The 23,202-nt window shown below is 38.6% G+C and overlaps 1 protein-coding gene across 11 annotated transcripts in view; it reads right to left on the bottom strand.

Annotated features, from left to right (window-relative positions):
• LOC145996130 (DNA-binding protein P3A2-like) overlaps positions 1-23,202 on the bottom strand; it is a 64,040-nt gene that overhangs the window by 21,636 nt on the left and 19,202 nt on the right. For 8 of the 11 annotated variants that reach the window (XR_014442756.1, XR_014442757.1, XM_083132448.1 and 5 more), the window contains exons 5-11: positions 21,726-21,850; positions 19,533-19,649; positions 16,353-16,548; positions 13,774-13,886; positions 12,225-12,398; positions 7,231-7,371; positions 6,339-6,507 (exon numbers count right to left, since the gene is read on the bottom strand). Coding sequence is in view for 9 of the 11 variants with exons in the window: in XM_083132448.1 (XP_082988574.1) it covers positions 6,339-6,507; positions 7,231-7,371; positions 12,225-12,398; positions 13,774-13,886; positions 16,353-16,548; positions 19,533-19,649; positions 21,726-21,850 (1,035 nt within the window). In the remaining 2 variants the exon portion in view is untranslated. The remainder of the gene's footprint in view (positions 1-6,338; positions 6,508-7,230; positions 7,372-12,224; positions 12,399-13,773; positions 13,887-16,352; positions 16,549-19,532; positions 19,650-21,725; positions 21,851-23,202) is intronic. The other 3 variants (XM_083132486.1, XM_083132504.1, XM_083132468.1) reach the window with 2 other exon arrangements.

The raw sequence follows: 23,202 nt of genomic DNA, 5'->3' as shown, positions 1-23,202 counted from the left end.
CTCCCATCTTTTGCGAACAGAGGTGTTGGCTGGTTGGGGTAGGAGATGGATGATCGCTACCCGGAAGCAGTAGTTGAAACTGATCTTGTGGTGGTTGGTGTGGACGGCAACAGTGAAGTCCAGGTTGTGGGTGGAGGAGCAGTGGTTATTGATGCGGAGGTTGAGGGCAGTAGATGTTTCCCCAAGGTAAAAATCACCACAGATGTTGCAGGTGAGGATGTAGATAAGGTTTGAGGCATGGCAGGTCCCTTTGGGATGGAGGTAAAATTTGCCAGTGGCCGTGTGCACCTGGAGGGTGTGAGAGGTAATGAGGATGGGGCAGGTCTTGCACCTGGGGCGGTTACATTTATGGGCAGGGATGGGGGTGTTGGATGTGTGGTGAAGGAGTGTTGTGGATCAGGATGTTTTGGAGGTTGGGGGGGGGGGGGGAGTTTGAAAACCACTCTGGGTTTGTCGGGAAATATGCTTTTGGTTTCAAGCCTGGTGACGAAACAGTGTTTTTTTTCGTTCTATGCACCACTTCTTCTTCGATGGGGACCTGGCAACTCTGCAGGGCCCCAACTTCCGGTTCAGTCTCTTTCTCCTCACAACGATATTGCTACGAAGTTAGCGAAAATTTTGAATTTTTCTACTGTCCGGTGAGTGTTTCCTTTTACCTTCTTTGATTTTTACTTAGCCCTTTTGGCCCTCCTTGCTTTTATCCTTTATATATATATATATATATATATATATATATATATATATATATATATAAATAAGCATATTTTAGTTCTTCAAATGTGCTTCATTGGGACTCAATGATAATTAGATGATTTTCCCTGAGTTTTTACTTTTCTTCAAATTCTCTGAGAATTCCAGGTTTTCCAGGTGTGTGGGAACCTGTATATGGTTCTTTCGTCTGGCATGTCGAAACTGTGAGTGGTGGGGGGGGGGGGTTGGGAAAAGGTGGTGGAGGGTGAGGATAGGGGTTTAGGGTGTTACTGGGTGCCTTGTTCAGGCCTGGAGGTGTGGTTGCATTCATGGTCGATATGTAGGCCCTTTCCCATCTTCTACATATTGAGGTGTTGGCTGGTTGGGGTAGGAGATGGATGATCGCTACCCGGAAGCAGTCATTGAAAGGGATGTTGTGGTGGTTGGTGTGGACGGCAACAGTGAAGTCCAGGTTGTGGGTGGAGGAGCGGTGGTGATTGATGGGGAGGTTGAGGGCAGTAGATGTTTCCCCCAGGTAAAAATCATCACAGATGTTGCAGGTGAGGATGTAGATTAGGTTTGAGGCATTGCAGGTTCCTTTGGGATGGAGGGTAAATTTGCCAGTGGCCGTGTGCACCTGGAGGGTGTGAGAGGTAATGAGGATGGGACAGGTCTTGCACCTGGGGCGGTTGCATTTATGGGCAGGGGGGTGTTGCATGTGTGGTGAAGAAGTGTTGTGGACCAGGATATTTTGGAGGTTGGGGGGGGGATGGGGCATTTGAAAACCACTTTGGGTTTGTCGGGAAATATGTTTTTGGTTTCAAGATCACTGTGGAGAATTAGGAGAAGAGAGTGTAGTGTGTGCCTGATTTTGTTGAGGTGGGGATGATATTGGGTGATGAGTGCAGGTGGGTTGGTGGCAGCAGGTTTCTTGGTGGTAGTGGTGTGTGAGGCAGCTCGTGATATTTGCTTGGTGACCAGGATGGAGGGATATCCACGGTTGACCAGGGCCTGGTGTAGGCGGTTATAATTCTGGCGAGAGGTGGCTGAAGTGTTCAGGCGCTGTCCCCTGAGGGCCAGAGAGAATGGAATGGATTTCTTGGTGTGGAACGGGTGGGAGCTGGAGAAGTGTAGGTTTTATGTGGATGGAGGTAGTCAGGTGTCCTCCCTCGATGTGCATGTCCACATCCAGGAAGGTGATCTGGTTGGGGGAGTGCGTCCAGGTGAATTTTAGGGAACGGAAGTGGTTAAGTTGGTCCAGGAAAGCTGACATGGATGTTTCTCCATTTGTCCAGAGCATGAAGATATTGTCGATGAAGCGGAGCCAGAGGAGGTGTTGGGTAGCCAAAAACTCTTGCTCAAGTTTGCCCATGAAGAGGTTTGCATAGGATGGGACCATTCTGGTACCCATGGCTGTACCTCGGATCTGTAGGAAATTTTGGTTTTCAAAGGTGAAATTGTTACAAGTGAGCACAATGTGGGCTAGGTGGGTCAGGAAGTTGGTGCTGGGGTTGTGAGGTTTGGGTCTGCTTTTGAGGTAGAATTCTATGGAGCAGAGGCCATGGGATTGGGGTATGTTGGTGTAGAGGGAAGTGACATCGATGGTGGCAAGGATGGTATTTGGTGGCAATGGTGGAAGGGTGCTGATTTTCTGGAGGAAGTGGTTGGTGTCAAGGAGGTAGGAAGGCAGAGCTTTCACAAGACGCTGGCGATGGAAGTCAACAAAGGCTGAGATTCTTTCTGTGGGTGAGTCATAGCTAGGGGCATGCATATTTCGTTTTTGATGAAAAAACGAAATTTGAAAAACATATTGTAGTGTTAATTTTTCATGGTTTTGAAAGGTGTGAGATGCATTTTGTGACCATGTTTTGTCACGAAATAATGCGAAATGAACTGCAAAAAGCGAAATTATCTCTTAAACACGAAATTCAGGGTTTATTCACCGACGCGACACCTTCTGAGATCTGAATTATCCTGAGAGTTATGCAATTCCTGGAAAATTGATTAATTCTGCTGTTAATATTGGAGAAGCAAAAATGGACTCCTTTACAGAGAAATAAACTTAATACTCTGATAACTACATAAATGTGGTATTAGAAGTGAAATGTTCATTCTGTGGAATAAGTGTAGTTTTTAAATCAAATTTAGGATTATATTCACAATTTTAAAACCAAAATGTCTTTTTATATACCACTATTCATAGAATTTTTCACCGCTATAACACCGATATTTTATTTTATTTACCGCTTTTGAACCCGAAATTGACTCGGTTTTTGTACCGAAATTTTGTTTTTTTATTTACCAAAAATATGTGCCTCTAGTTATAGCTGGACACAATGGGTTTACCAGGGTTGCGAATTTTGGGCAATAGATAGAAGGTGGGGGCGCGGGGATTGTCAGGTATTAATGTGGCAGTGGTACGAGCTGTCAGACCTTCAGGGGGGCTGCGGGTGTGGATGAAGTCCTGGATTTTGTTGAGGTGTTCGGCGTATAGGTCAACTGTGGTGGGTTTGTAGGTGGAGGGTTCAGCCAGCTGGCGGTTTAAGACCACCGTGGTGGACCCCTTGTCAGTTGGGAGGATTTTGATGTTGTGGTTGTTACAGAGGTCTGAAAGCTTTCTGTTGGGGGGGTTGAGGTTAGGGTGGTTGTGAAAGTAATTTAAGAATGAGCTGTCAGAGGTGGTGGAAATGATGGCAGTGATGTATCTTTCCAAGGGGTGGTTGGTAAGCAGGGGGGAGGGTGGATCTTGGGAGGAGGTGGGGGCTAAATTGAAGGAGGCTCGGGTGGCTTTCATTGATAGTAGTTTGGAGTGAGGGGTTTTTGGCCCAGAAATGTTGCCATCGGAGATGGCGAGCAAATGTGTGTATGTCAAAAAGTAGGTGGAATTGGTTGGGGGGAGTTGTGGGGGAGAAGGTCAGGCTTTTGGATAAAACAGCTATTTCATCAGTGCTCAGTTTATGGCTGGATAAATTGAGTACAGTCTGGTTGTTTTTGAGTGAGTTAGGGTCATTGGTGGTCATAGATCTGGTTGGGGTGGGTTTGTCAGTGGACTGGTTGTTTCCCAAGATGCGATGTGTGGGGGTGCAGTTTTGTTTTTCAGGGGGTCTGTGGTGGTGTGGGAGGGGTGGGCAATGGTAAAGGGGGGTCGTGTAATAGCGGGCATGTTGGTGTGGGACTGAAATTGGGCGGCAGTGGAAGGGCGAGGGTGCAGCCAGTCTGAAAAGCTTGACGGCAGAGATTGGCGAGTTTTTGGAGGTGTTTAGTGTTAAGGTCACTTGGCAATGGAATGGGTGGTGTACCAGAAGGAGTCTATTTTGTGATGGTGGTTACCTGGGGTCAGCAACAGGATTTTGGTAAGGGACTGAATAAAAATGGACAGTTCTTGGGCGTGATTTAGTTGGGATCGATACATGGCGTGGGTCAGTTCAATAGCGAAATTTCTCGCTAGTGGGAAAATTGTGGGCTTTATGCTTGGAAGCATGGTGGAAAACGGCACTTTGGGTGTGAGGCTTTTGGGTGTTAGGTCTAATATCAAACATGAGTGCAGGAAGCGTGCATGGGACGTAGCTTTGGTGTAGGAAACAATAAGAGATCGCAGGCGGTTCAGTTGATAGGAGTTATACGCGAAAGGATTCATACCAAAAGTGGATAATAATGGATAAAAGCAAGGAAGGCCAAAAGGGCTAAGTAAAAATCAAAGAAGGTAAAAGGAAACACTCACCGGACAGTAGAAAAATTCAAAATTTTCGCTAACTTCGTAGCATCATCGGTGTGAGGAGAAAGAGACTGAACCGGAAGTTGGGGCGGGCCAGGTCCCCATCGAAGAAGAAGCGATGCGTAGAACGAAAATTTAAAACCCCCCCCCCCCCCCACACACACACACACACACACACACACACACACACACACACACTTATTTTTTAAATCATCAGAAGAGTGATCCTATTTTATTATTTCAGACTGTTTTCATCTTCAGTAGCCGCCAACAGGGCAGTGCCTGATGAATGAAATTGAAGGTTCCACTGAAAAGCAGCCAGCATACAAGCAGAAACAGTCAATATAAGTACACCAGCTGAATCTTCATCACTGTGGAGCTCTTGCGACAAGATTATTGCAAACTTGCATCCAGAGGTGCAACCTACATCAAAGTCGGAAATTGAGAAGTACATTGCTAAACCCACCATTCCTCGTGACCAGGATCCATTATTGTACTGGAAATTGAAATATGAGTATCCGAACCTCAAGCAAGTGGCAAAGAAATATTTGAGCATACCTGCTGCATCAGTGTTTAGTGTTGCTGGGCAGATTTGTGATAAGAAAAGAAGTAGGTTACTTCCAGAAGTGCTGCAAAAATTCGTGTTTTTAAAGTTGAATCTTCCAGAATTGAACTTCCATTATTAAGAACAGGAGGTCATTTCCCTATGAAGAACTGCTTTTGTATGTACTAATGCTAAATCTCGGAAAATACATATGTATGTGTATAATATGCAAATATAAGTGTTTAAAGGAAATTTATTTTTGTCATGCTCAAAATAACATTCCATTTTCGTTAAATAGTCTTACGTATCGGAATCAGTTAAATAGCGGTATCGGTTCCAAAAATTATCGGTGAGTACATCGGCATTCGCAAATTTTCAGCTTGTCACATCCCTAGTATGGAATAATGTTGATGCAAAGCGGATGTAGTTATTGACGTTTTTATTTCAATCCAATGGCCATCACATTGTGGGAAACAGTTGAATGAAAATGGTAATGGACAATTTGCCTACTCTTTCTTACTCTGCCTACATCTGTATTATATTTGAATTCTCTTTGACAGAAATAAAACAAATATTGGTGGCAAGCAGGAATCAGAGCTATGTGGTTGCACACATACAGGATAAAATAAACCATTTTTCAAGTAATTGTAGCATTGAAACAAGATTTCAATGAGCAAAATATGACTGAGAAAACTTGTTTTCTGTAATATTCTCTACATGCTGACCCAAATAACTTAAAAACTATTCAATACAGATAGAACCTCACTTAATCTGTTCTATTTATAAAAATCGCAAGATGGGTACTACAGTGCTGCGAGAATAGGATTTTGCTAGAGCGGCAAATAGTTCACATGGACAATGCACATCGTACGGAATTGAGAGCTTCTTCGCTCAAGCGAATAATGTTCAAACAGGCAAAAGATGCAGTATACACTCGAAGCGCAGTAGTACACATATAACAGTAATTTGTCTGTGGTAGTGGGCTCTCAAATATAGATTGTGACGTGAGAAACGCAGCGAAATTGAAACTTAAGTAAACATAGTCATCATCTCCATGTTAAAATGAAGTCCAGTCCATCTTACCAATACACAGTGATATATGAACAGATGATTGTGGGCTGAAACTACCAAGGCCGATATTTTACATGTGTGTCTATGATTATAGTCACATTAAAATGATATTCGTAGTATGCTCGAATGAGTATGAGCAAGTGAAAGTGGTTCCGTGCAGGACTCTAATGGGCACTATAGCCAATTACTCACTCTTATTCCTACAGTATATATTTAAGTCATACATTGCACCTCACAATATTTCATCCGGTTATTCAAACAAGCGCTGCTAATTAATTAAGTGTATGGCAAAGGAGAAGTGTTTGCTCTCGAACTTACCATGCCCATCTTCACCCGTAAGAATTAGTTGTCCTTCTTGGTTTAGCGTTGCCTCTGTGACATTATTGAGGTCAACTGCCACACCACCTTCTCCCTGTGCCGTTGCAACTTCTGCCAGTGTTTGAACAGCATGAACTGTAGGTGTGCCATCACCTTGCCCCGTGTGGATCTAGGATAAAAATTAACATGGTTATAATTGGGTGTTCTCATTTCAGTTTCATTATCCACAATTGTCGATCAGTCTTTGGAAATTACAAGTTAACTGCAAAGTAGTTACAAATAACCGTTGCTTTTCTTTCAGCAATAAGTACTGAAATTAATAGAATGGAACCTCAATTTTAAGTCTTTCAGGAGGCCACAGCGACAAGAAGGAAAAAAACATATAACATTTTGATGTTGAGAACATGAAGATTGGATGTATACTGCAGAAAAATGTATTGAATATATTACAGTATAAGGTGACAATGTTACCACCAAGCCATTGGGGAGGCTCCATTTTTAATTAATACATGTAACAAGATAAGGGAAATGGGTTTGTCATGTGAATGGAAACTATGCATTTTAGAATTTACTTTAAATATCAGAACACATTAATTATGCCTCTATATCTGCACAAACAGCAACAAAATTGCAGAACTGTCCACTCTATTCCATACCATGTTGAGAAATATGAAATCACTAGAATTCTTGGCAATTTAACTGATAATTCTCACACCAATAAACATCCACTGATTGATCAGTTACAATATCTGTCTGCAGCATTTTAAAGGAAAGCAAGCTGTTCAACCTGACACATCACCTGCATACTATGGAAGACAGTTGGTGATTAACAAAAGCATCAGCAATGGTCAACTCAAGCTACACATTATTCCACTCAATACACAGTACTTACCGTTGCAACTCCTTGCACTTGTGCTGTTGTTCCATCTGGTAGTGTGATGATTGGGTTGTTAGGATCCACCTGGATTATCGACACTGTGCCATCTGGATTACTTATAGTTTGTAACACAGCAGGTGCAAATTGAGGTGTTACCTACAAGAAAATTCCAATACAATTATAACTGTTTGCATGCTACTCCCTTATGAATAATAACTATTAAAGTATTCTGTTACTTATAACTCAATGTGTTAATTATTCTGGCTGCTACATGATCACCTTGACTTTTAACAAGTTAAAAGGAACAAAACCTGAATTTATTACTTACAGTGTAGAGTAAGACTGACAAAAGATCTGATTACATTCTGTTCTACAATTAATGATAAAACTAGATTCACTAGAAGTAATAATTTATGTGAATTAATAATTTCTATTGCATTCATTACAAGTTAGATTTGCATACACAAGGTTATTGAACTTGGTCACTAACACAGTTAAACATGTTTATGCAGGCATCAATTTTTTTATTTCATAACAAGCATAAAGTGGTTAATTGATTAAAGTGTGAGATGATATCATGTGCAAAAAAAGTACATACTCTTTAACTAAATTAAACCAACAGAGGAGATATATTAATTGATACTCTATTGATTGATTGCTTGATTTGACTTATTTTACTTCCCTTTCCTGACACTTTTTAACTAAACATGAAGATGTGGATGATATTATGAAATTGATGAAGGGACACTCACAACGAACACCCATGCCCAGTCCAGGATTTGAACCTATACGGTTTCCAGCTTTAAAACGAAGTAGGTGTGGCCAATAAGTTACCGAAATTTGTATTAATACGCACGTGCCCAATTTCTATTCGCCAGCACTTGCCCCTCCCTTCCAGCGCACATGTTAGCTCCAGTGTCAGTATTTTCCACAACGTTTCGAAACTAGAGAGACTTTTAAAAATGTGCAAATATTAGTTTTTAAAATGAACACTGTTGTAAATACGAGAGATGAAGAAAATATAATAAAATAGAGGTAAACACTTACCAACGATGTCAGTTCTCGTCAATGGTAATATACCATGTAGGAAGAATTCACACAGCTGGCCGTTGTAGCGGAGTGGTTATCACTGTGCGCTACGATGCCAGGAGTCCCGAGTTTGAATCTTGGCCTGGGCATGGATGTTCTTTGCGAGTTATATTTCCTCAATTTCACAATATCATCACTCTTCCTCATCCTTGCGATTAGCCAAGTGTGGCAGAAATGTGAAGTAAAATAAACTAAATGAATCATGCAATAATTTAACCAGCGTAGACAAACTCATATCCATGAAAGAAAAAACATCCACTTTTCTGCTGATGGCAGCAAGTACAAAATCGGCTAAAATGTGCCATCCGCATTTTTGTTTGGCTGAATTTCCTTGCGGACCGCATAAATGCTTGTTCTTAAGACACCTGTTCAGAAGTTAACGATTCAACACAATACTCTGGATTCACCGCAATTTTGGTATCCCCACTTGTTCAAGGTTTCAAATGTAGATGTTTTGTAACACTTGCTGTTGAAGCCACATCAACATTCAATGATACTTACAACCTATAAACACTATGCAAAATCTCGAGAACCACCACACGGCAACGGAGAGGAGGGCAGGTTTTGCAGGGTCGAGGGGAGGAAAGCTATAATAGCCTTGTGCTTGAGGGTAACAGTGTTTCGGAAAATTCTTGACCATGAGAAGTAGTGTCCCCACCTATGTTATTTTTCCCCTTATGAATTAGATACAAGAAATGTGAAGGTCTTATTACGTACATGCATGTTGGAACATTAATAAAACTTTGTAGTTGCGAATTTGGCTATATAGCAATTAGATACGATAACACCTATGGAATATTACCGAATTGTAACGATGTTTCTATAAAGGTCGGGCAGCAACACTGAAGGGCACAGTTTGCCCATCTGTAACGCCAAAAGCTTGTGTCCCCGCCCTCTACAAATTCCTTCTTGGAAGCAGTTGCCAGTGTATGCATCTGGCATTTTTCTTTGACAAGCTGGGGGAAATTCAGGTTCCTGAAATCTGAGCATGTTTTATGTGGGAAGGAAAGGAAGTGTAGGTGGATTGGCTGTCATAGGCATATTGGTGAATCAGTAAAACATATGATACCTTTACTTAATGTATCTCTAAACAGCCTGTCAGTCTGTGTAAAAATATATCCTTTAGTTATTTTTACAAGTACAAAGCTTCTTTGTAAATGTCTAAATACAAGGTACGTACTGAAAGTAATAAGCCAAGTGATATTACTCAAAGTCAGAACAATTACTTTCATTCTACCTATGGTAATACATGGATCTTATTGTTACTTTTACACATAACACATTTGCGCCACTGTAACGGCAGCTGGAAAATGCCAATCTTGTTGAAGTCTGTTTTGGCATGACGTAATCACTGGTGAACCTCATCCTTTGCCTTGGCACCCATCTTGAACAAACCTTGTGAAAACCAAGTCTTTATGATGCCCTGTATAGATAGCACTGTGCCCAATGTTCAGATAATGTGCAATTTCTCATACAGTTATCTTCCTGCCACTTTGGATAAGCTCGTCAATACGATCTGTGTTGTTGCGCATGGAAGCTGTTTTCTGTCTGCCACTACGTGGCTATCAACAATGTCTGTGTTACCACCTCTAAAATGTTTCACCCACCTTTTTCCTGTACTGTAACCCATGCAGGAGTCTCCATAGAATTCTGTAAATGCTGAAGAATTTCTGCAGCTCTACCATTTTCACTAACATGAAATTTCACAACAGCATGTTGACAAATGCCATTTTTCGCCTACCAACAGCACTGACAGGGAAAGTGCACATACAGCATATGGTTCATGCAGTAGACAACAGATGGCTGCATCTGCCGTGTGTGTGGTTTCAACAGAAATGGTCCAGGCCTGAGAGGAAACAAACAAGGCTCTCAACTTTCAGTATGTGCCTTGTACGAAGTGTACTTTTTTAAAACAAAACCTACTGCAGTAACCTGGTTATATGCATTAATCAAGAAGGGTAATTAATTGATTTGATGTTTTAAGTTCACTTTATGCACAGTAAGGCTAATCAGGACTGGACCTACAGTTTAAAGTTGGATCCAAACCACTATGTGCCTCCACTGGGTATCGAACCCGGGACCCCTTGATTACAAGGCAACGATGCTACCACTGTGCCATCGGGGAGGCCTAGAAGGGTAATTAACAAACAGAGAAAACTGCACTGTGTAATTACAGGTTTCCTAGAATTTTTTAAAGTTCATATTATCAATATTACTGTAGAGTGATTAGCGATGAAAGATTGTGTATATTGTTGAGACAGACAGATATGAAATTCTTCTGATTCTGATAAAGTACCAACATAAAATTTACTGGACTACTGTGGCAACTTTCTTCAATCAACATCACTTTCAACATCTCTTACAAAGTGTTTCTCAATTTGCATCGCTTTTCTGCCTGTTTACACTTATCATGACAATGAGAACAAACGATGAAGATGAAATTGACGATGGGACAGTCAGGACTCGAACCTGGGACTGTCACTGGCAAGTCCAACACTCAACACACACTACTACAGAGGCAACAAAAGTTACAAAGAACTTATCCAGTTATTTTGACGCAGCATGCTCACCTCTCATGCAGAAATTATATTTCACTGTCTACATGCACAAATAAAGGATAATAACAAGTATAAATGCAGCCAGAAATAAAAATTTAGATAAATGCCCATCACTTATCATCATGATATACAAGACCAACATGAAACAAGAATGCATGCTAAAAATTATCATATGAAATATAGAATACATATTAATAAACAAATATTATACTACTGCTATACCAATTTAAGAAATGAATCACTTTTAACTGACAATACCAAAAAGGTTGAAAATTTAACATCACTCACTGTGTTATTAAACAGGTCTGGTTTATGCTTTACTTAATGCACATATTAGACTAAATTTCCCTGCAAACATTCACTGCTTAGATGGCTGCATTATGGTGTAAATTTTGCTTACTAATTGGGCATATATGAAATTCTTATCTCCTGACTGGCAGTCTCCCTCCCACAATCCTGCCTAGTGTGGAGACCTTCAGCCGGTAATGGGGTTACGTGGGGTCAGCACGTCAAACCCTCAGCCATTATATATTTCCAAGACCAGGTTACACTATTCACACATAGGTCTCCAATTCTCTCACACTGGTGGGTTGCCACTGCCATCCTGCATTTGGAATCTAAAGCACAGAACCTTAGACCGCACCACCATGTGGTGCAAAATTAAATAAAAGTATGCATGTTTTTCATGAACTCCAGGATATTTAGATCCAGAGAAAACATTGTGCAGGATTTTGCCAACCTTGGGACTCCAGATAAGCACCACCTGGCATAAATGATAAAATTGCATTAGATACCACAGATGTCAACCCAATATCAACACATTTGTGTCCGTATCAGTTCTGCCACATTCTATTATAATCAGCAGCCATCTATGTCAGCTTGAAATGCTTCATTTTGTACGTGGAGGGAAGAGGGTTAAGGATTTATTTGATTCAGTTTATTTTTGCTTTTCTGCAATTTTTGGCTAATCGCAAAATTAAGGATTTATTTAAAAATATATGTATACACACATAATATTTCTTTCATTGCATGAACTGAAATTTCCAGCATAAAAAAGTGAGAACATAATTCATGGAAGTGATTCATCTCTAATACTACAAAACTAATTTAGTAATATTCTGCACTCTACACATCAGCAAATAATAACATACCCTTCCAGATATAAATTTTGACTTGTGCAAAAAAAAAAAAAAAAGTGCTGTTATAAGCAAAAAAAATCATGCAAAAATAAAATGTAGATTGCAGAACACACTGCATGCTACAAAAATATGCAAAAATATAACAAAAATAAACACACAGACCAGGTCAAGCAGTTTCAGTCCTCTGGCTATAACATACAAACACAGAGGGAAATTTACGAGCTACCTGGGCTGTTGTGGCAGTTGTTGTCACCTGTTGGCTTGACTTGTGTGTTTTGAGGGTAGTAACGTTGTTCTTGTTATCCTCTTCCTCATTAAATGCAGGCAGTAAGTCTTCTCTTCCATGGTACTTGTAGCAATTAATTACAATCTGCCTTAACGCATGAGTCCACGAGATCTGTAAATTAAAGTGTGGATGGTTACACAATTTTGTATTAAGCACATGTAAACATGCATATATTGCAGCAGAAATCTGAAAATACTCCACCTATAGCTTGGATTAGATGAATTTTATTTGGAACTAACATTTGGACCTGAGTTTTTTTCTTTTTTGAGTTATCAGTGTAGCCAGTCATAATAAAAGCAATCAATAAAAACTAACTATGGCTGTGCCAAAAACAACTTTGAACCGATACCCATATTCATGCTGACACTCTTGCTGGTTCCTACCGATACTGGAAGACTGTAACAATTACAAGTTGTTCAAAATATTGATTCGAATTAGTGGCTGAGCGTTCCACTCCAATTCCAAGCATCAACTTATCAGACTTTAGCTTCAAAACATTAAAAGAATTACGACAGGGATTTATAATACCTGTTCTGTAATCACAAAATACAGATTTTCACATAATATTCATGCAAAAGAAACTGAAAACTTCAAATTTTGCATATTAGCCTCCGTGAAAATGTTGCATGGCATTTTTGCAGACCACGTGAAAGACCAAAATGCCAGAAAGGTATCTGCCAATACTGGTACAACTTTATTAGTAGCATCTTGGCCCTAGTTAGAACCATTTAAGTAACTATTAACCCTGATTTTACATTTTCCTTAATTTCTATTTTTTTAACTTGGTCCCCTGAAAAATGTAAAAATAGAGGATCCACACAATATCATTTCTATTTTTTTTATTTAACTTCCCTCATCTACATCTCCGGGTTAATTGCAACTACGAGAATGAAAGATGAATTGATGCACACAAAAAGGAAAAATTGGTAGGAAACTGAGGCAATTCTTAGGTTATTCCATGACACCGTTTCCAGGCATCAGATGCTAGGTGTGCTTCTGCTTTTCCAGGCATCAGATGCTACGTGTGCTTCTGCTGAAAACTAGTTGAGTTCTGTTCCAACTGTTTCCTTTGACTCCACTTTAACCTTGACAATGCTGGCGGGAAATAGTCAGCCGCTATTTTCTGGCTTTTGAGACCGGAGTTTACTGCCCCAATTAGTTCTCTAATTGTACCCATGATGCTGGGTAAACGTAAAAATTTTGGGGGCTCCCACCAGGAAACAAACCAGGCACTGTTCGCACCAAAGCCGAGTGTTTACCTACTGATTAAAATGAACATATACCTGTTTCAAGTTTTATAAATATGAGGTTATTTTAATGTACAGTTGAACATGCCAGTTCTAGTGGTTTATGGAAAAGTATACATGTAAATTTCCCAATGTATCTGTCCAAAAGCATTCAAGTTTCTTCATTCCAAAAGTGGGAAAAAAATACACTTTCAGATTACACTATATGTACTCACTAGTCATTTAACAGTTCACATTACCTTCTGTTTTTCTTCTTCCGATCGCGCATCCATCCTCACATTTGCCCATGGCAGATCTTTTGGCCACCAGGGAGGTCTCGTCGACTCCTTTCCCCACCCAGGCTTTCCTCGACCTGGTAAAAAAATACATACATCTGAGACTATTACTGAAACAACCAGTGTGTGTGTCTGTGTGTATCATACAGAAATTATCTAAATGCTTGCTTCAGAGCAGTGGTTCTCAACGTTTGTGAGCCTGCGGATCGGTAAATTAGTCTGTTTTTAAATTTGATGCATGGGTCTCAACAATTTTACTCATAAATAGTTTAAACATTTTTTTAAAATTTATATGTTAATTAATATGTTTCCTTGAAATTAAATATTAATAAATAAATTATGGCAGAATCATAGAGTATAAGTTCAATTATGTTTAGGCTTATTCACAAATATAAAATTGGGTATAAATAAGAAGACGACTGGATCTAATGTAATTTTTTCAATTCTTCTGCCAAATATCATTAAATTAATTTGGTAAGTGCTGATTTTCATAGGCATGTCCCATTTCGGACGCAAAAAAATTCCAATTAATCACCATGGTGCCTGTTCACCAACCTTCAAATTTGGAGGTGGGAAGAGATGTGCCCCCCCCCCCCCTTCCACTCTGGTTAGATCGTTTGATCACTCATCCCCACCGTCAAGAAACCATTTCCTCTTATCGCAGTGGAAATCAAAAACGAGCGAAATGTCATCTTTCCAGGTGGTTGCCAGCTAGGGCTGCAACTAGTTTCAACCTTCCAGCTTTAACTCGAGAAACACCCAACTGTTACAATTCAAATTCGGATGCTGCATGGATGACAGTCCCCTCTTAGAAGCTTTGATTTCGCACCACCATTGGCAGGAAAGGATTTTCTCTTATCGGTGGTGAACCCTGAAAGAAAGGCCAACTTTCCAGGTGGTAGCCAGCTTGGACTGCAAGTCACTTCACTCTCCCTGCTTTAACATTTTGGAACCCAAGGCCATTTTCACATGTGCCCAAGTGCCCAAGCCGATTTTGAGCAAAATGCAGTTTCAATTAAATGAGTGTAGATCGGAGACTAATTGTCCTAGAGTGATATACCGTTGTACGCAGAATGAATCACAGATTCAGAAGATATATGATTTATGCACATTCGGCGTATATATGGAGGGGGGAAATCCCCTGAAAATACTTTTTTTTAAAAAAATGGTGTTTCCCCCCCCCGAAAAATGTCAAAATGCAAAATTTATGCAAATTTGGCGTATATATGGAGGGGGAAGGGAGAAAACCCCCAAAAAATTATTTTTAAAAATTGTCACTTCACCCAAAAAATGTCCTCGCACTTGGACACAAAACGACACCTACGCACAACATTCACGGACGAAAAGCTAGAACATAGTGAAAAATGGGTGCCAATTCTTACAGCTGCTTGAAATTCTATTTTTAGACAATGCAGGGTAACCCCTGTTGCAACTTGTGGACACTTGTGCTAAAAAAACAAAGGTTTCCTTCAGCGAGCTTCTAAATTCCATTCTCACAACAAAGATTCAACAACCAGTCTTTCCCCTCCCCCACCACGGAAAACTTTCATTTTGACGTCGGATACTGATAAACAAGCTTCCTCCGAATGCACTTAACAGGAGGGAGTGAAAAGCATTGCTTTAGAACAACAAAGCCGGTCTTCCTTTGTCGCCAAAAATTTGACCTTGAAAAGAGACGCAAAAGAGAAGTCCCTTTTCCCGCCTTTCCCCCTCTATTTTCATGAAGACAAAAAAATATGCAAAAAAACATTTCTGTTAAATACATGTGTTAGGAACAATATATATAAAAAAAATCGAAATTCTAGCCAAAAATAGAAAGGTTATAACGTAAAAACTACGACCTTGACACAGCATCTCGATCGAGACGCTTGGGACACAAAAGGTTAACTCGGAAAAAGGCCCAACTATTACAATTCAAATTTTGATTGATTTTGATTTAACTTTGTTTATTTTACTTCCCTTTTCTGCCACTTATGGCTATTCGCGAAGATGAGGATGACATGAAATTGAAGGGACACCCACAAAGAACATTCATGCCAAGGCCGGGATTTGAACCTGGGAAAAGGGATTTTATCATTAAATGAAATATTTTTAATATTTTGATTAACTTGTGCAGGAACCAATCAAGAAATTGCTGCGGATCACTGTAGTACAGTTAGAATGGATAAATTAAATATAATCATTTCTAAACAACTTTAATTTCTTACAATTCTACACAACTGATATTTATGTTGTTAAGAGTAATGGCAGTATAACTTATAATAATTTATTAATGTTACAAAGGTTAGAACATGCAGATGGCTACAGGTATATAAGGAAATAAACTATATCAAACAAGGAATAAACTATATCAAACAAGGGAGAAGGATAAGACAGATGGATTCATGATTATAAAAATTAGACACAAAGCATTGTTGTGTGAGTGAGAGATGTGGATTAAGAAGAAGATTAGAAAGAGAAGAAAGCATAGTAATTGCCAATAAAAAATTATTAGAAAAATACTAATTTAGAACAATACTATCTAAATTTGAACCTAATCATACCTGTAGAGTACTTTAACATAAGTGGTATAAAGGCTCGCAACTGAGCCTGCGTCATCTTTTCTACAGGTGTTGGGATACCATCTATGATAAGGGGTGGTAGTTCATACAACGTTGGGTCATCCTGAGGTGGCGGAGGGGCTTGTTGGGCTAACGCAGATTCCAGTTCTTGCATAATAACACTCCGAAGGTTTTTAACCTGAAAAGACATTCATTATGGCATTTAGAAATAGATTTCTGCAAATGACAGCTTCTGACTGAAAAACACAGATCAAATATTATCAGACAATTTCTCCATCACTTACTTATCAGTAGTTTTATTCCTTAAAAACATATAGGATGTGACAAACATTAATGAAGATAATGATGGACAAATCTGCCAGGTAATATTTACACATGACAAATATGCTTAATCTCCCTAGTTTAACAAAGCAACCCCTGGGTTCGATACCTGATGGAGGCACATAGTGGTTCGGATCCCACTATAAACTGCAGGTCCAGTCCCGATTAGCCTTACTGTGCACAAAGTGGACTTAAAACACCAAATCAAATCAAAAATCAAAGTCAACAAAGCAACCCAATAATACCTACATAAGGTGCTTTTTCCCCTCTTTGTCTTCTAATATATATTCTTATGATCGGAACTGGCTCTACACCAAATTTTGTTCCACCCTTTAAACTCTCATGTACAAGGCTATTATGCGTTTACAGCTGAACTAGAGAGAAGTCCTATGTAAATGCAGACAATACTCATATTCAATGCAATTCAAATGGATGCTACAAATTTCACACTGCCATGTTCCCAGTATAATAAACGAGGACCACTTACATTGCATTGCAATAATTCTATCAAATTTCATACCTGGTACAGTAATTTCCATTTGGACATCCAAATTTGTAATCTACTGCAATGTGGGATGTCCAAAATTGGACAACTGCAGGAAGAAAGGTTGAGAATGGTAGGGGCATATAGAAAGGTCACATCGGAGAACAGACTGTATAATGCACATGACTGAAACCTGGAAAAAAGGAACACTGCAGTGGACAAAGAAAGAATAGGAATGGAAGGATATGAACTGTGTGAAGCGAACGATGGAACGGTCCAAGATCAAAGGATAAGCAATGCACAGATTACCAAGACATCAGTACCCTCAGCGTCTCTCGCCCACAATGATTACTCTGGCACTATTATTCTGTTGCCATAGTGTTGCAAATTTACTGTTGTCACTCACGATATTTAAATCACCGCACATACTAGGCTAATATGCCAGGATTTTTATTATCTGGCCTGATATATCTTTATTTGCAAGTGGTAACTAATGAGTATGTGCCATTCACTGCACATACCCACTCACAGATTTGTCCTCCTGACTAGAAGTCACTGTGAGTTGTAAATTAAACAAAAGTGCCACAGCTGTTAAGGTACGTGCAGCAGAAATGTTGGTGGGTCTATTCATGAAGAAACTATTCCCTTACATGGTAGATCTATCTTATTTTTTGTAGGTATTACTTCATACATTTTTTGTGGTAGCTCAGTCGTTAGGGCATCTTACTACCATGAGGGGGACTAAGGTCCGATCCCCAGCAGCGGACAACCGGGATTTTTCCACCTCTTCAAGCAGCAGCTCCGGCACACGCCCAGTGCCATATAAAGTGGGTACCTGGAAGAAACTCTGGGGCCACGGGCATGGTGCCGATCACATCACCCCCACCCCTATACACATTCATGGTGTGGTGCAAAGCACAGGAGAGGACTTTGCTTTAACTTTATACATTTATCTTGTCGTGTTTGTATTTCCATGTTCATTTTCTTAGTTGGTCCATTAATTTCAAAAACTTGAAAATTTCCCACAGATTCCAGCATGTAGGATGGAGATGATAGCACATCACTGCTTTGTTTACTCCTGGTTGGCTGTAGTTCTTATATTTTCACATTTTCTGTACTAAACCATGAATCTACCTTATGTCCCCATTCTAATTTGATACTTCAAATTTTCATTATTTTTTTCTGCCAGAGAACAAGGTATCTGACAAAGTTCGAACTAAAACATGGTTCCTACACAAAATCATGCAATTCTTTCCAGGACATTTCAAGGATTTTCTACAATTGCTCCAGGACAAGTGTAGAAAGTAAGCACGGCAAAATACACATCATTACATATTTTCTTTTATTTAAAAAATAGTTCTAAATTTTTTTAATGCAGGCTCCCAACTCCCCTACACCTGCTCCTTTCCACACCTTTCATTTCTTAGTATAATGAAGGTTATTTAATTAATAGAGAAAAAATACAAAGGTATAAAAAATAAACACAAGTATAAATAAGTTTATAAAAAATTACCATCTTGTATTACAAATAAACAAGAATAATATCCTTAGAAAACTTGGAATATTTAGGATAGCAAACCCTTTTATTTTTAACCACTATTATTATCATCATATTTTCTACCTCTGAGCGATACAAAATAATACAAAAACGCGGGGCATTATACATTATACTTCAATCACAAAAATAAAACTTATCACAAAACTATGACTTCAGTACACAGCAACGCGACATAAGTAAATAAACAACTATCATGACACTGGCCTGTTTTAAATGAATACTTTTTGTAATTAATACAAATAAAACGGGGCAAAGGAATTTCCAAGACAATCTCCAAAATTCCAGGTACAGCTTGGAAAAATGTGAAATTTCATAACATTTCCATGCAGTTACAATTTCTGTTCCAGATATGTAACTTTCATCCGATTTTCTCACAACTTTGCAAAAATCCAACCTGTTATTATCTTGACAGTAGTTAAACAAGTTAGGAAGAGGATTTGTATATATTTTTTTCTTTGCAATAAATTTAACAAGGTACAAATAATATTCCAACAGAACAGAGGATGGCATAATTAACACAATGCATAAAATACATACTAACTTTCCACGTACCTGTTAAATGCACCGAACCAATTTACCTTCTAAAGAATAAATATAATCTTTCTTATGTGTACAGTCATGGACACTTCTGGGTTGTAAGGATACCATTGACTTTCAATAGAATTGTTACAACCCAGAAGTGTCCGTAACCGTACAGTGTCTGTGAGCACAGAAGCTACATGTAACACGAAAAAGTTAGCATACATATAAGAAAATCTTCAGTAATATATCCAGAATATTTTTCAGACACCGTACTTACCACATCCTCAAGAGGCTTTGCTCCAAAAACTTTAAAGCTGTTTTGAGGTTTGCCAGGTGTAGCGACAACAACAACTGCTTGCTGTCCAACTCGTGTGGCGAATTCATCTATTGTTTGCTGGAATTCAAGAAGCACCATTATATAATACCAATAGATTATCAGGGATTGACAACGTAATATTTTCACTGAGGTGATATGAAATTTTGGCCAATACCGATATAAAGTTTACAGACACCAAAAACCGATATTTTACTGATATAAAATTTCAAATGTCCTTGAAGAGAATGAAAGGTTCATTTACCTCCTTAATAAATTGTGTTACCAGATGACTACAATGTAAAAGAACATTTAGACATTTACTTCATAAAAAGCAGGTAATGGAAATTATACGGTAATTATTTTCTTGTAGTTTACGGTTATTACAAGCATAAGAAAACAGTTTTTCTTTGTGACGTTTCAGGAGAACACACGCTCCTTTCATCAGACATTTATTTTCATTTTGACTAAAGATACAGTTATAACAATGGTTAGTAATTTTTTAAACAAAAAGAATCCATTATATAATGGATGTTGTCAATGTTACATTGTTGTAATATAGCAACTTAACTGTGAAAAAAGCAGTCTGTTTTATTTTTATTTGAGATTTTTTAAATTATGAATCCCAAATATCATCAGGTAATTCAAATTCATCATTGTTTTCACAAAGTCTCTTGATGTTTTCTGTTATATTAAATTTTAAAGATGGTGGCTTACTCCATTTGTGAAAAAGAAAACTCCATACTGGATCTATGTTACCATTTTCATTATTTAATTTATTCCAGTGTTCTTCTGCAATGAACGAAGCTTCCCAGACATTCAACTCTGTGTTTCCCGTTAATCTTTTTAAAACCCTTCTGTTTTTAATCAAATGTTTCTCTTCGATGATATGAGTTAACAAACCTGTTCTTGGGTTTAGATTTATAATGTCCAAATCATGTTCGTGCCATCTTATTGCCATTTTCCTTGCTGTTTGTCCCACATAATCACAGTTAAGTTGCTATATTACAACAATGTAACATTGACAACATCCATTATATAACTGATTCTTTTTGTTTAAAAAAATACTAACCATTGTTATAACTGTATCTTTAGTCAAAATGAAAATAAATGTCTGATGAAAGGAGCGTGTGTTCTCCTGAAACGTCACAAAGAAAAACTGTTTTCTTATGCTTGTAACAACCGTAAACTACAAGAAAATAATTCTATAATGCAAGCAATGCGTACATACAAGAAAAACTATTATACGGTAATGTTCAAAAAAAAAAAAAAATGTCATAATATTGCACTATATTATAAGATATTTAGATATATATCAGATTGGCAAAATTATTCGTAATTATACCAATATGGGCCAATACAGATAAGAGTACTGATTAATCTGTCCCATCCATAAAATTTGAAGTAATCAGAGATGATCAAGGAGGGGACAGCAAAGTTTTGAAAAAAAAAGGGGGGGCTTGGACAAACCAATCTCGTGAATAAACATTTAAAAACAATAAATTTCACATAACCAATTATAAGATAATCATTACACACACTCTGAATTTTCTTGCGAAAAGTAATATTTAGAAAAAAAATAAACCACATCTTGTGTACATGAAGTTTCATATTTCCACATTTATGTTCTTTACTGACTGTTTAATTTGGATCACTGCCTTCATAAAAACAGGTTTCGGTATCTAGGATGGAGATGATATCATGTTGCTGTTTTATGCATCACCGGCTAGTTCTGTTTTCTGGCATAGATGGGAATCATCGGATGAATCATCTACTGTGCTTTAACAAATATCCACCAGGATCGCCAAGTGGGAGAAATCAGAACTAGCACCAACTGGGAGTAACCAAAGCAATGGCACGCTACCATCTTTATCCTACATGCTGTAACCAGTATTAATGAAAGCAATGGTCCTTCAAAACTAATCTGACAATCAATAAAAACTACAACCTGGAAACACAAAACTTTAGCTCCACAATAATTTAATCACATTATCCATGCCAAACCATCTTGCTTGAATATTACTTCTCAATTACTAAATATTTATGTAACCCATTATAATCAATTCAAGAATGAAAATCTTGAGGAAAAAATAATTTCCCACCTCAATTGAATTAAATGATCTCAAGTAACAAAGCAAGAAAAATATATGTATGTACCCTCAATTTCCTTAACAAACGATTTTGTTGGCGTTTCCGTATAGATGGATTTGTCTCAAACGAATGAGGTCTCTTCCTTTTCTTCGCCGATGCTATCGCCGCAGCAGCAGCTACCCCGACCGGACCTGTAAAGTAAGTTCCAATATTCTCACTACTTAATATTTTCACGACATGCTCAATTTGTAATCTACTTACAATTAACACTCCTGAAAAAAAGAAAACACTCTTTTTATGTTTCTCTTTGCCACATGGTAATTTAGAATTTTTGCTTTGTCACAAACAAACTAAATTCTAATAAAAATTATAATGGTTATCTGTACTAGATTGGGTGAAAACAAAATTTGGTACTGTCTAGTGTTAACACAAAGGCAACAAAGAAAAATTATCAACAACCATGCACTCCTGGCATTCAGAACTACTACATGGGTCTGTGTTTCTACACACAGTTTATATAATACATAATTACAATAAAAAATCTAGCTTTTGCCTTAACGTAAAATACTACAATGCTATGAAAAATTATTCTACTGCGAGGCTCTAAGCACAGGCACCTTACAAAATTCTTTGTAACATTTTTGTATTAGGTGATACAGCAGACCTAGGCTGAACCTCGTCCAGTACAAAATAAAAATACTATTCTCTTCTATCTTTGTTTTAACTAGAACACTATAAACTAGTGATGAGCTGTTACTACCCTGAACGTATACCCCTTATCAATAATGATATTCTAACATATTCCCTACATACTAATATCAATGCTAGAAACTTGGAACAATTAAAAGTTGTTTGAATTATTGATAAATAATAATAACCTGTGGTGCAACAGACCACGAGAGCCAGGGTCTATCTATTGACTGCCAGCCTCATTCCCACATGCCCCAGCAGAGGTGGAAGGTCATCCAAACAGTTTGTGCTCAGCACCACAAACCCTTAGTGATTGTGGTAGGTTTCCATGGCAAGGTTATGCTAGTCACTTGTAGTTCTCCTCAGGACAGTGGGTAGCCACTGGTCCCACACAAAGGGAAAATCTAAGAAGAATTGTTACCCTCCCCCTCCCCCTCCACCCCCAGAGACTTGAACCAGCACGTGTCACGTAGCCACAATGCAGGACATTACTGTTTAAGCATTCCAGAGCAATTATAAGCATCAATTTTCCAGAATTTCACTTTAAAATAATCAAGAATTACATAACAATATTAGAACACCTGTTATGTACTCACAAAATCCAGTTTTACACACAAGACAGCAAAGTAAATGCAAATTTTGAATTTTGCATATTTACAGGATAATTAGATAATAAATCCCATCTAGTGGCCGCGGTGGCTCAGTCTGTAACGCGTCTGACTACCATGCTCAAGGTCCCGGGTTCGATCCCCGGCCGGTTCAAATCCGGGAACTTTTCTAACGTTGGAAGCGGGCACGGCGCCCACCCAGCATCGAATGACATGGGTACCTGGGGGAAACCCTGGGGGGTAAA

This window comes from Lepisma saccharinum, chromosome 1 (assembly GCF_977018435.1).
Source record: "Lepisma saccharinum chromosome 1, izLepSacc3.1, whole genome shotgun sequence".
NCBI lineage: Eukaryota > Metazoa > Arthropoda > Insecta > Zygentoma > Lepismatidae > Lepisma > Lepisma saccharinum.
The sequence above is the reverse complement of the archived record's forward strand: the minus strand, read 5'-3'. Positions and strand labels throughout refer to the sequence as shown.